The 13,212-nt window shown below is 37.5% G+C and overlaps 1 protein-coding gene across 1 annotated transcript in view; it reads left to right on the top strand.

Moving 5' to 3' along the window:
- TRPM7 (transient receptor potential cation channel subfamily M member 7) overlaps positions 1–13,212 on the top strand; it is a 115,563-nt gene that overhangs the window by 17,064 nt on the left and 85,287 nt on the right. Inside the window, 1 exon segment of the mRNA XM_087859158.1 lies at positions 5,729–5,808. Within this exon segment, the coding sequence (XP_087715284.1) occupies positions 5,729–5,808 (80 nt within the window).

The following is a 13,212-nucleotide window of genomic DNA, read 5'->3' as shown; positions in this document are numbered from 1 at the left end:
TGTAGTTTTATAACCACCACAATACAGTTTCAGAACACTTCTGTCCTTTCACAAAGTTCTCTTGTATTTATTTGTTTGCAGTTTATCACTGTTCTTACTTTCAGCCCCAGCCATTTACTAAATTTATTGTTTCTATGGTTTTTGACTTTCCTAGACATTTCGTGTAAATGCAGTTATGTAATCTTATGTGCCTGACTTTTTTTACTTAATGTTTTTGAGGTGTAGCAATGTTGCGTGTTATCCTTAGCTTGTCCCCCTTTTGTTATAAGTGGTATACCATTATGTGCCTGTTTGATTTTGTTGGCTGTTACGAATATTTCTTCTGTGAACATTCAGATACAATCTTTGTGTGAACATGTTTTCACTTTTCTTGGGAAGATACTTTGGAATGGAATTGCTGGGTGATATGTAAGTTTAACTTTTTAATAAATGACCATACTTTTCCTATATTATCTGTATCTGAATTACATTAATAAGTGAACAAGTAGTAAGCATATAGCAGTAAGTACAATCACTAACATGCCCTGTTTTTACAAACCATTTCTAATTTGAGATGCAACCTTTAAATAACAAAGCACAGTATAATTTCAGTACTACTCCTGAATCCTGTATTTTTTAATAATAGCATAATGAAAATTTCATGAGTTTCAAGCAGTAGGTTAAGTTGGTCTTAATAGAAGTTCAGCCTCACATCGTCACATCTCAGGCAGCACTACCAAATTATATATTTTTTCAAGTTATAAGCAGAAGTCATATGAAATGCCTTGTCTTTTCAGTTACAGGTGCTCTGCCTTAGCATCAGTATATGGTTGTGGAGTAGGATAAAGGTCTAGGATAGGAATAATACACTAGCAGTTTAATTGACATGGCCAGATCTTTTGGTTCTCAGGACAGTGCTCTAAATGTGATCCTGGGGATGGTGGTTCTATTACTCTATAGTTTCATAAGGGAGTGAGGGGTTGTGGTGGAAATTGCATTTTTAAATAGTGTAAGCTTCATTAAGAAGGTGATATTTGCTCAAAGACTTGAAGGAGGTGATAGAATCGAAGTAATGAGGCAGAATGCAGAGATGCAGAGCACTAGGACGTTAAAGGTTATTGTAAGGACTTTGGCTTTTATAAAAACTCTTGAGTAAAATGTGAAGGCATTGGAGAGTCTTGAGTAGAGAAGGGACATAATGACATTTTTTAAAGATTTTATTTATTTTAGAGACAGTGTGGGGGAGGGGCAGAGGGCGAGGGAGAAAGTGAATTTTTTTTTTAAGATTTTATTTATTTACATGGGAGGGAGGGGCAGAGGGAGAAGCACACTCCCCTCTGAACAGGGAGCCCATTGTGGGACTCGATCCTAGGACTCCAGGAGATCCTAGGACTCCAGGATCATGACCTGAGCCAAAGGCAGTCGCTTAACCAACTGAGGCACCCAGGCGCCCGAAAGTGATTCTTAACGCAGAGTGTGACGCGGGGCTCCATCTCACAACCCTGAGATCAGGACCTGAGCTAAAACTAAGAGTTGGATGCTTAACCAACTGCACCACCCAGGCACCCCAGATATATTTTTAAAATATTACTTTATGTTTAAGACTTAGCTGGGTTTCCATTTAGATCTTCATATCTGTTGCATGGAAGAAAGTTGAAATCTTGGCATAGAGTTGCATAACATGAAAGATTTTGTGCATTAATAATTGTTAAAAATCTGTGTTCCAAATTGTTGTATACCCAAATACGTACCGAATAAACTCTTTATATTCATTCAAAGAAAAAATATTACTTTATCTCTTTTGACAAATAGACTATAAGGTGGCAAGGGTGACATGAGTGGATTCTGGTAAGCCAGGCAAGAGGTGATGATGGCTTGGACTAGAATAGTAGCAATGGAGGTGTGAGAAGCAGCTGGATTCTGGATGAGACTATATATGAAGTAGATAAAGAGGAAATCAAGAATGTCACTAAGATTTTTGCTTTAAAAAAAACAACTGGAAGAATAGAGTTGGCATTTACTGAGATGGGGAAGACCGCATAAGAAATGAGTGGATGAAAGGTGAGTTCAGTTTAGGCCATCTTTAAGTTTAAGATGCCTGTTGGACATCAAAATGAAGCTGTTGATGGGGCGCCTGGGTGGCACAGCGGTTAAGCGTCTGCCTTCGGCTCAGGGCGTGATCCTGGCGTTATGGGATCGAGCCCCACATCAGGCTCTTCCGCTATGAGCCTGCTTCTTTCTCTCCCACTCCCCCTGCTTGTGTTCCCTCTCTCGCTGGCTGTCTCTATCTCTGTCAAATAAATAAATAAAATCTTTGAAAAAAAAAAAAATGAAGCTGTTGAGTAGGCTGTTGGATATATGAGCATGGAGTTTAGGGAGAGATCCAGTATGGAAATACAAATTTAGGAGTCATCCAATGTATTGTGATAAACTGGGTGTGAGCACTGAAAGAGTGAATATAATTGGGGGAAAAAAGTCCAAATTCTGAATGAATATAATTGGAAAAAAGAAGTCCAAAGATTGGGGAGAAGAGGGGTGCCTGGGTGGCTTAGTCGGTTAAGTGTCTGCCTTCGGCTCAGGTCATGATCTTGGGATTCTGTGATCGAGCCCCTCATTGGGCACCCTGCTTAGTGGGGAGCCTGCTTCTCCCTCTTCCTCTGTGCTCCCCCTGCTACGCGCATGTGCTCTGTCAAATAAATAAATAAAATCTTTAAAGAAAGCAAAACAAAAAAAGACTGGGGAGAAGTGGGGAGGAATCAGCAAGGGAGATAAAAGGAGTGACCAGTGATGAGAAGACCAAACTAACTGATGAAGATGTTTAAAAAAGCTGAGAGTGGCAACTTTGTTAAATGCTGCTGGACACATCAATGAAGATGAGTCCTGAAAAGTTACCTTTGGATTTAGAAAAAGTCATTGGTGATCTCATTGAAGCTTCTTTCTTTTTTTTAAAGATTTTATTTACTTATTTGAGAGCGAGAGAGCGCGCGCGCACAAGCAGAGGGAGACAGAGAAGCAGGGTCGCCACTGAGCAGGGAGCCGAATGTGGGACTCGATCCCAGGACCCTGAGATCATGACCTGAGCTGAAGGCAGATGCTTAACCAACTGAACCACCCAGGCATACCTTGTTGAAACTTAATTCAAAGAGAGTGGTTGGCTTGAAAGCCTGACTGGAGTGAGTTTTAGAAAGCATGGCAGGAGAAGAAAAGGGAAAAACTTTTATCAATGATCTGTATTGTAGGTGGAGGCAGAAACATTGAGTGTTAGCTTGAGGGGAAGGTGGAGTAAAGCAAAGGTTTGTTGTGGTTTGTTTTTTAAAATGAGGAGAATAATAACATGTTGCATGTTCATGGGAATGAGTTAATAAAGACCAAAAAAATTAAGAAGGAATTGGTGGAGAATAAATGTCCTTTCGTGAGCTGTATGGGATTTACGGCACAAGATGAATGGTTGGACTTAAATAGAAGTACATATAGTCACAGGAAAGAAGGCAGAATATGTGGGTATAGATACTTATTGGTGGATATATATGATAGAAGCTTGTATAAGTTTTCTTCTTGTTGCTTAAATTTGCTCAGTTAAATGGGAAGTGAGGTCATCTGTGGAGACAGAGAGTGGGGAAGGGGGTTTGGAGGTTTGAGGAGAGAAGGAAGTAGTGTGAAATGGACTAGGGATATATTGTGTGATCGTTGGGCATCATTAAGGAGCATTTGAAGTTTGTGGTTAGGGTTTTGAAGTGAAACTAGAGAGCATTGTTCTGTTTTGTCTAGTTACGTTAACAGTAAGTAAGCAGTTATGGAGTAGTTGGGCAATTAAGTTGAGTCAGGGTTGAGTTTGCCAGATGTATTCTAGAAGCAAACATGAATTTCTGGTATAGTGAAACTAGAGAGATTCCTGCCCCCCCACCCCCCTTTTTGGGCTAGGGGAAGCAGATTTTTCAAAGGAATACCAGATTTTAGTTAGAATAAGAAGGTGGTGGAGGGATTATGCTGAGTGAACTTTAGAATGTAGGATATTTTGCTGATTCAGCGCACTATGTTCTAGAGGTCATCCTCTGGTTTTTATAACTAGGGGATTGTGATGTAATTTGTTCCCACCTAAGTGAGTCTATTTAAACAACCATTTAGGTGGCTCAGTCGTTAAGCGGCTGCCTTCGTCTCAGGTCATGATCTCAGGGTTCTGGGATAGAGCCCCATATCAGGCTCCTTGCTCCGCAGGGAGTTTGCTTCTCTCTTTGCCTGCCGCTCCCCCTGCTTGTGCGTGCAGTCTCACTCTCTCTCTCTCTCTGACAAATAAATAAAATCTTAAAAAAAAAAAAAAGGACCATTGACCTAGGAAATGAACAACTACTACTTCCTCTTCCTCCTCCTCCTCCCCCTCCTCTTCCTTCTTCTTTTAAGGAAATGGACTTTTTTTTTTTTTTTAAAGATTTTTTATTTATTTATGTGACAGAGAGACAGCCAGCGAGAGAGGGAACACAAGCAGGGGGAGTGGGAGAGGAAGAAGCAGGCTCCTAGCCGAGGAGCCCGATGTGGGACTCGATCCCGGAACGCCAGGATCACGCCCTGAGCCGAAGGCAGACGCTTAACGACTGCGCTACCCAGGCACCCCCGGAAATGGACATTTTGAAATGAAGAGAGAATTTTGGCAGAATTTACCAGAATTAGCATTGGGGGAATAGACTAAGATTTATTATTAGGGTACCTGAAGGATTTGAGAGGAACCTAAAAACTTCACCAATCATAATATCGTCTAGAATGTCTCTTCTCTCAGAGGTTTCCTTTTAGAACATAGGCTCTTCCTTTTTGGACTGTCCTGATGATGCTTCTAAATTATATAGAGGATGGATTCTACAGTTTTTAATCTACTCTCTTATAATTTACAAGAGTTTCATCTGTCCCAGTACATAATGCCTCTTCTTTTTTAATCAGTCACCATTAGCAGGATGAGGATCCAGAGTCTAATAGTCTAAGGATCTACGCAGAAACTTAAATAGTGGTATAAAAAATTAATTTAAAAACAACTTTTAAATTTTAAAAATTATTTAAGATTTACAGTAATTGAGGGAAATGTATTAATCTTCCACTGTGACCCTAGATTTTTCTTATTCTATTAATTTTTTGCATTATGTATTTTGAGACTATTTGGTTATACATATTTAAGATTGTTATCACAATCTGGTAAATCAGTCACGTGTAATCATGTAATAACCTACCCTAACCCTATTGATGTTTAGTGTCTATTTTTCCTGGCATTATTTTTGTTTTGATTAGGATTTGCTTGGTATCTTTTTCTGTCTGTATACCATTAACCATCCATGCCCTTATGTTTTATGTATTTAACTTAGAAATTAAATATAGCTAGGTTTTATTTTTTTAGTTAAATCTGACAATCACTTTCAGTTGGTTTTTAAGTGATCCACTTCCCAGAATCATACCAGCCCCTCTCGAGGTCTTTGGCCCATATTGGAAATCTCAAACTTGATTTTCCTCCTCTCATTATGTGAAGCAAGAGTATCTTCACAGCATATTGATTTAGTAATCTTAATCACAGTGGACTTGAATAGAATGATTGTTATATTTTAGGTGTGTTATCTTTAGTAAGTCTTTATACTCTTGGTAAGTATTTAGTGAATTGGGAAAAAGTTAAATAGTATAGAACTATTTCTTTTTATGTACTTACCATTAAATTATTTCATTGTACTATCAGTGGGTTAATTTATAAACCATCTTTTATAACTTTTTGTTTCAGTCCCAGAAATCCTGGATAGAAAGCACTTTGACCAAGAGGGAATGTGTATATATTATACCAAGTTCCAAAGACCCTCACAGGTAAGCATACCTTTGTTTTTTGGGTTCTAGGAATTTAGATGTAAATTATATTGCTGTTTGCTTATTAAAAACCAAAATTATTGAAGTATTTATAGTTACTGTTACCTTTAGTGCTTACTGTTAATTATTCATTTAAGATTGAGAGGAGAGGGTACCTGGGTGGCTCAGTTGGTTGGCATCTGCCTTCAGCTCAGGTCATGATTCCAGGGTCCTGGGATCGAGACCCGTGATGGGCTCCTAGCTCAATGGGGAGCCTGCTTTTCCCTATCCCTACTTGCGCGCTCTCAAAGAAAAAAAGTAAAATCTTAAAAAAAAAAAGATTGAGACGAGATATCATTAGCACAATATCAGTATTCTAGAGTTCTTAATGATGTTTACAGCATAAAACCTCTTCTTTAGAGTATTCGCCCATCCCTAAACTCCCCCAGATCATACTAGTATATTACAAAGATAAAGCAGTTAAGGCTCTTTTAACTGATTCACTGATAATGAGAACTTAAAAATGTGTCTTTATTTATTGAACATCTATTGAGTATCCAACACTATGCTTCATGCTAAAGAAACCAATACAAACCTAATATTTCCTGTATTTGTTTGTCAAAATATAGATACAGCTCAGCGTCTGCTAGAAAACCTATCATCAGAGATTGTAGACATCTCTAATTGACTTTTTGATCTTTCACATGGCTTTGATAATAGAAAAATTTAAAAGCCACTAGTTGTAATTCAAGAAAAATACCTCTTGAGGTATTTATTGAAGTAACCCTTTTCATAATTTTTTTTTCCCCTGGGGCCTAAAAAATAGATAAAAGCTTAAAAGGGCAAATCAAAGAAAGTTATTTCCTAGAATACAGAGAACCTCTCTGCATAGGTACTTAGGAAAAATTAGTTGAGAAAGGCATTTGCAAGATTTTTGAATCTTCTTACCTTTCTCATTTCCTGTCAAACCTTATTCTCTTTCCAGTTAACTTATCTGCAACTTTTACTTCCATTTGATATATCACTCTTACAAAAACATACCCAAATTCAGAACTAGAACAAATAATCCTAAAATTTGAATGAAACCACAAAAGACCCTGTATAGCCAAACGAGTCTTGAGAAAGAGGAATTAAGCTTTAGGAGGTTATCACAATCCAGTATTTCTTTTTTTTTTTTTTTTTCAGTTTTTTTAAAATTTTAATTCAGTTGATTAACATATAATCTATTGGTTTCAAAAGTAGAGATCAGTGATTCTTCAGTTTCATATAATACCCAGTATACATGCCCGCCTTAATGTCCATCACACAGTTACCCCATCCCCCCACCCTTCTCCCCTCCAGCAACCCTCAGTTTGTTTCCTATGATTAAAGGTCTCTTATGGTTTGTCTCCTTTTCTGATTTCATCTTGGTTTTGTTTTTCCTCTCTTCCCCTATGATTCTCTGTTTTGTTTCTTAAAATCCACATATGAGTGAGATCATATGATTGTCTTTCTCTGATTGACTCATTTCGCTTAGTGTAGTATGCTCTAGTTCCATCCATGTTGTTGCAAATGGCAAGATTTCAGTTTTTGAGGGCTGAGTAGTATTCCATTCTATATATATATATACCACATCTTCTTTATCCCTTCATCTTTTGATGGACACCTGGGCTCTTTCCATAGTTTGGCTATTGTGGACATTGCTGCTGTAAACACGGGGGTACAGGTGTCCCTTTGGGTCACTACATTTGTATCTTTGGGGTAAATCCCTAGTAGTGCAATTGCTGAGTCATAGGGTAGCTCTATTTTCAACTTTTTGAGGAACCTCCATACTGTTCTCCAGAGTGGCTGCACCGTCTTGCATTCCCACCAACAGTGTACAGTGTAAGAGGGTTCCTCTTTCTCCTCATCCTTGCCAACATTTGTTGTTTCCTGACTTGTTAATGTTAGCCATTCTGACTGTGTAAGGTGGTATCTCATTGTGGTTTCGATTTGTATTTCTCTGATGCTGAGTGATATTGAGCATTTTTTCATGTGTCTCTTGGCCATTTGTATGTTTTCGTTGGAGAAATGTCTGTTCTTGTCTTCTGCCCATTTCTTGACAATCCCAGATTTCAAGATACACTATGAAGCTGTAGTAATCAAAATAGTATGATACTGGCACAAAAGTAGACACATAGATTAATAGAACAGTATAGAAAGCCCCGAAATAAACCCAGACTTACATGGCCAATTAATATGTGACAGAGATAGCAAGAATATGCAGTGGGGGAAAAGACTGTTGTTGGGAAAAATGGACAGCTACATGGAAAAGAACGAAATTGGACTGCTTTCTTATACCATATACAAAAATAAACGCAAAAAAACCCCACAAAAAGCCCAACACCTCAAAATGGATTAACGACTTAGGTGTGAGACCTGAAATCATTAAACTTCTAGAAAAAAACAGACAGCAATCTCTTGGACATTGGCCTTAGCAACATTTTTATGGATATGCCTCCTCAGGCAAGGGAAACAAAAGCAAAAATAAACTATTAGGATTATACCAAAATAAAAAGCTTTTCCACAACAAAGGAAACTATTAATAAAACAAAAAAGCAGCCTACTGAGTTGAGAAGATATTTGCAAATGATATATCTGGTAAGAGGTTAATATCCAAAATGTACGAAGGATTTATATAGCTCACCACCCCAAAAAACTGGTCAGAAGACCCAAATAGGCTTTTTTCCAGAGAAGACCTACAGATGGCCAACAGATACAGGTAAAGATGCTCAACGTCACTAATCATCAGGGAAATGCAAAGCAAAACTTCAGTGAAGTATCATCATCTCATACCAGTCAGAACGGCTGACGTCAAAAAGACAAGAAATAACAAGTGGTGGCAATGGTGTGGAGAAAAGGGAACCCTCCTGCACTATTAGTGGGAATGTAAGTTGGTGCAGTGACCCTGGAAAACAGTATGGTGTTTCCACAAAAAAATTAAAAAATAGAAATGCCATATGATCCAGGAGTTCAGTATTGAGTATCTACCCAAAGAATACAAAAACACTAATTGGAAAAGATACATGCACTCCTTTGTTTTTGTTTTGTTTTTTAAGATTTATTTATTTTATAGAGAGCAGGGGAGGGGCAAAGGGAGAGAGAGAGAGTCTCAGGCAGACTTCGTGCTGAGCATGGAGCCCTGGGGTTCGATCTTAACACCCGTGAGATCACGACCTGAGCTGAAACCAAGAGTCAGATGCTTAACTGACTGCACCACCCAGACACCATGATATATGCATTCCTGTATTTATTGCAGGATTATTTACAATAGCCAAGATATGTAAGCAACGTTAAGTGTTCAGCAATAGATAAAGTACAGTGTGTGTGTGTATATGTACATACACACACACACACACACACACAATAGAATATTAGTCATAAAAAAAGAATGAAATCTTGGTATTTGCAATAACATGGATGGACCTAGAGGTTATTATGCAAAACAAAGTAAGTCAGAGAAAGACAAGTACCATATGATTTTACTCATATGTGGACTCTAAAAAACAGAACAAACAAGCAAAACAGACTCATAGATACAGAGAACAAAGTGGTAGTTGCCAGAAAAGATGGGTGTAGGTGTGAGGGAGGGGCTAGGGAGATATATGAAGTAGGTGAATAAAATGAGTAAGTCACAGAGATGAAAAGTGTAGCATAGGGAATATAGTCAATAATATTGTAATAATGTTGTATGGTGACAAATGGTAACAGTACTTATTGTGGTATGCATTTCAGGATATACAGCATTGTTGATCACTCTGTTGTACATCTGGAACAAATATAACATTATATATCAAACTATACAAAAAATAGCAAAATTAGTGATTTTTTATAAACTGATACATTTATTTTAGAGGGGGGAGTGAGAGAGAAAGGGGAGGGGAGGGGCAGAGGGAGAGAATCTTTTTTCTTTTTAAAAATGGAGATATAATTTATATAGCATAAAATTGACCATTTGAAATATACATTTTGTTGGTTTTTAATATATTCAAAAGGTTGTGCAAACATCACCACTATCTAATTCCAGAACATTTTTATCACTCCTAAAGGAAACTCAGTACCTGTTAGCAGTCATTCTCATTCTTCTCTCCCCCCAGTCCCTGACAACCACAAATCTACTTTCTGTCTTTATGGATTTGCCTGTTCTGGACATTTCATATACATGGACTCATAAATATGTGGCCTTTTGAGTCTGGTTTCTTTTACTCAGCACAGTGTTTTCAAGGCCTGTCCATTTTTTGTTAGTTCTTCATTTCTTTTTAAAGATTATTTTATTTATTTATTTATTTATTTATTTATTTATTTATTATTTATTTATTTATTTTTTCTTTTTCTTTTTTATTTAAATTCAGTTAACATATAGTGTATTAATGTCAGAGGTAGAGTTCAGTGATTCCTCAGTCTTATATAATACCCAGTACTCATTATATCACATGCCTTCCTTAATGTCCATCACCCAGTTGCCACATCCCCTACCCCACTCCTCCAGCAACCCTGTTTGTTTCCTGTGATTAAGAGTGAGAGAGAATCTTAAGCAGGCTCCCCACCCAGCACGGAGCCCAACGCGGGGCTCTATCCCATGACCCTGAGATCGTGACATGGGGTGAAATCAAGAGTCAGATTCTTAACCGACCTGACCGAGCCACCCAGGTGCCCCAAGGCAGTCATTATTAATAACATTTTGGAGCATTTAATTTTAGTATTTTCTCAATAGGTTTTGTTTTAAAACGTTGTTACATTCAGCCTATGTGTAAAATATTGTATGTGCTCTTTTACAAAATGTTATTTTTCCCCTCTTAGTGTATGTAATGCCAAAAAGCTTTCCAAAAGAATTAAAGCAATATATGTTATTACCAGTAGTGGCAAGAATGCCTGCTATACTGAATATTGACTAGAGTAACATTTTTCTTTATCTGCAAGGAAAAGTGATTAGTAGGAAATAGTATATGTCTTAAATTTGCATTTACTTGATTATTGAGAAAATATTTTTTATGTTTTTTAACATTCCTTCATTTTTTGGTAAATTTGGTAAATGTCATTTAGATAATTAAAACAGATAAACCTTAATATCTCTTCCAGTCATTATTCTGTGAATTTTTGAATTTCTTATTAATCATTAAAGATGTTTTGTTACAATGTAACATTACTTTTTTTTTTTTTTTTTAAGATTTATTTATTGGGGTATCTGGGTGGCTCAGTCGGTTAAACATCTGCCTTCGGCTCAGGTCATGATCCCAGCGTCCTGGGATTGAACCCTGCATTGGACTCCCTACTCAGTGGAGAGCCTGCTTCTCTGTCTCCTTCTGCTGCTCCCTCTTCTTTTGCGTGTGCTCTCGCTCTTTCTCTCTCTCTCAAATAAATAAAATCTTAAAAAAAAAAAAAAGATTTATTTATTAGAGAGTGCCCACACATGGAGTGAGAGGTAGAGGGGAGAGAATCCTCAAGGAGACTCCCTGCTGAGTGCAGAGTCGAAATGGGGCTTGGTCCCAATAACATTACATTTCTTAACCAGAGAAGCAACATTTCCCAGGTCACATGGCTAATAATTCATAAAGGTGGGATTAGAATTTAGATCTCCTTAGTTCAGCGTGCCAGTTCTAAAGTAAGACACTCTTCTTTCATTGGGAGAAAATTATGGTTTTGCTTTATTAAAAAAATAGATTGTATTATTGAGTTATTTCCTTTACTTTTGTTAATTTCATTTTGCAGTAGAAATTTAACTTTAGGTGTTAAAGAAATCTCATTCTGTTACTAAGTATCTTTGGCTGTAACCATCCATATGAGACATAATTTTCAAACACTGGTAGCTCGTCATTTCTTTCTATGCTAGTTAAAAAATTTTTCTATAAGATATTATTTTTAAGTAATCTTTACATCTAACATGGGGCTTGAACTCACAACGCTGAGATCAACTGTTGCACGCTCTTCCAGCTGAGCCAGCCAGGTGCCCTTATGCTAGTTGAACTTGAAAATTAGTTTTTTATGAATAGGTTAATACATGGATTTACAAGATATCATAATTTGTAAGTGAAAGTCTCCTTTCTGCCACTGTGCCTTAACTATAAATTCCCCTTCCTAAAGAAGACCAGTGTTACCTATTCCTTGGAATACCTTCCAGAAATAGCTAGATACAGTCTTTGCATGTCCTAGCAGATGTGTATTTACTCCTCTCTCTCTTCTTTTAAGTACATACTGTTTAACCCATAGTGTTTATTATCTTGGCAATAACTACTGTTTTTAGTTGTTGCATCCTTTTTAATTATATATCTGGATCATAGTTTGTTTTAGTATTTCCGTATTTTTTTTAAAAGATCTTATTTATTTGAAAGAGAGGGAGACAGAGCACAAACAGGGGGAGCAGCAGAGGGAGAAGCAGGCTCCCCACTGAGCAGGTAGCCTGACACGGGGCTTGGGCCTTGGGGCTTGATCCCAGGGCGTGCCCCGGTTCCATGACTGGAGCCAAAGATAGACGCTTAACCGACTGAGCCACCCAGGCCCCCCTTAGTAGTTCCTTACTGATGAACATTTTAGCTTTTCTGTTTTTCTTTTTGTTATTAGAAGAAAATGCTGTAGTGAATGAATAACCTTGTACATTAGTCGTTTTATACATGTGCTACAAGTAGTTTTTCGCCTATAGTTTTAGTATTGGAATTGGAGTTTGAGAGGGAGTCTACCTTTTTTCATTGGGATGAGTATTACCAAGTTGCCTTCCATTGAGATCGTATCAGTTTATACTCCCACCAGCATATAAGACTACGTATCTCTATTCTCCTCAAGATACTGTCTTAAAGGATTAAAAAAATCTTTTCTAATCAAATGCCTTTTCATGTGTATATTTTTACTTGTGAACTATCCGTATGTTTTCCTTTTTTACGTAGATTTGATGAAACTATGTATATTAGGGAAACTAAACTGTTGACTGCAATTATTTTTTCCTGTTTGTTTTTAGACTTTATGAGTGGCATATTTTTTGCCATGTAGAAATGTTGTATTTTTGTGTAGTTAAATCTGTCAATCTTTTCTCTTTAGTTTCTGGATTTTGTCACAACTAGTTGTACTTTAAAAAAATGGAAACTATTTTAAATATTAGGTGGATGAGGGAATGGGTAAAATAGGCGAAGGGGGGGAAGTAAGAGGTACAAACTTCCAGTTATAAATATTATTGGAGATAAAAGTACAGCATAAGGAGTATAGTGTTTTTTTTTTTTTTTAAGATTTTATTTATCCATTGGACAGAGAGAGACACAGTGAGAGAGGGAACACCAGCAAGGGGAGTGGGAGAGGAAGAAGCCGGCTTCCCGCCAAGCAGGGAGCCCAGTGCGGGGCTTGATCCCAGAACCCTGGTATTACGACCCAAGCCGAAGGCAGACGCTCAACGACTGAGCCACCCAGGCGCCCAGGAATATA

The sequence above is a fragment of the Ursus americanus genome, chromosome 36 (genome assembly GCF_024610735.1).
Source record: "Ursus americanus isolate L20-20 chromosome 36, mUrsAme1.1.p, whole genome shotgun sequence".
Lineage (NCBI taxonomy): Eukaryota > Metazoa > Chordata > Mammalia > Carnivora > Ursidae > Ursus > Ursus americanus.
The sequence above is the reverse complement of the archived record's forward strand: the minus strand, read 5'-3'. Positions and strand labels throughout refer to the sequence as shown.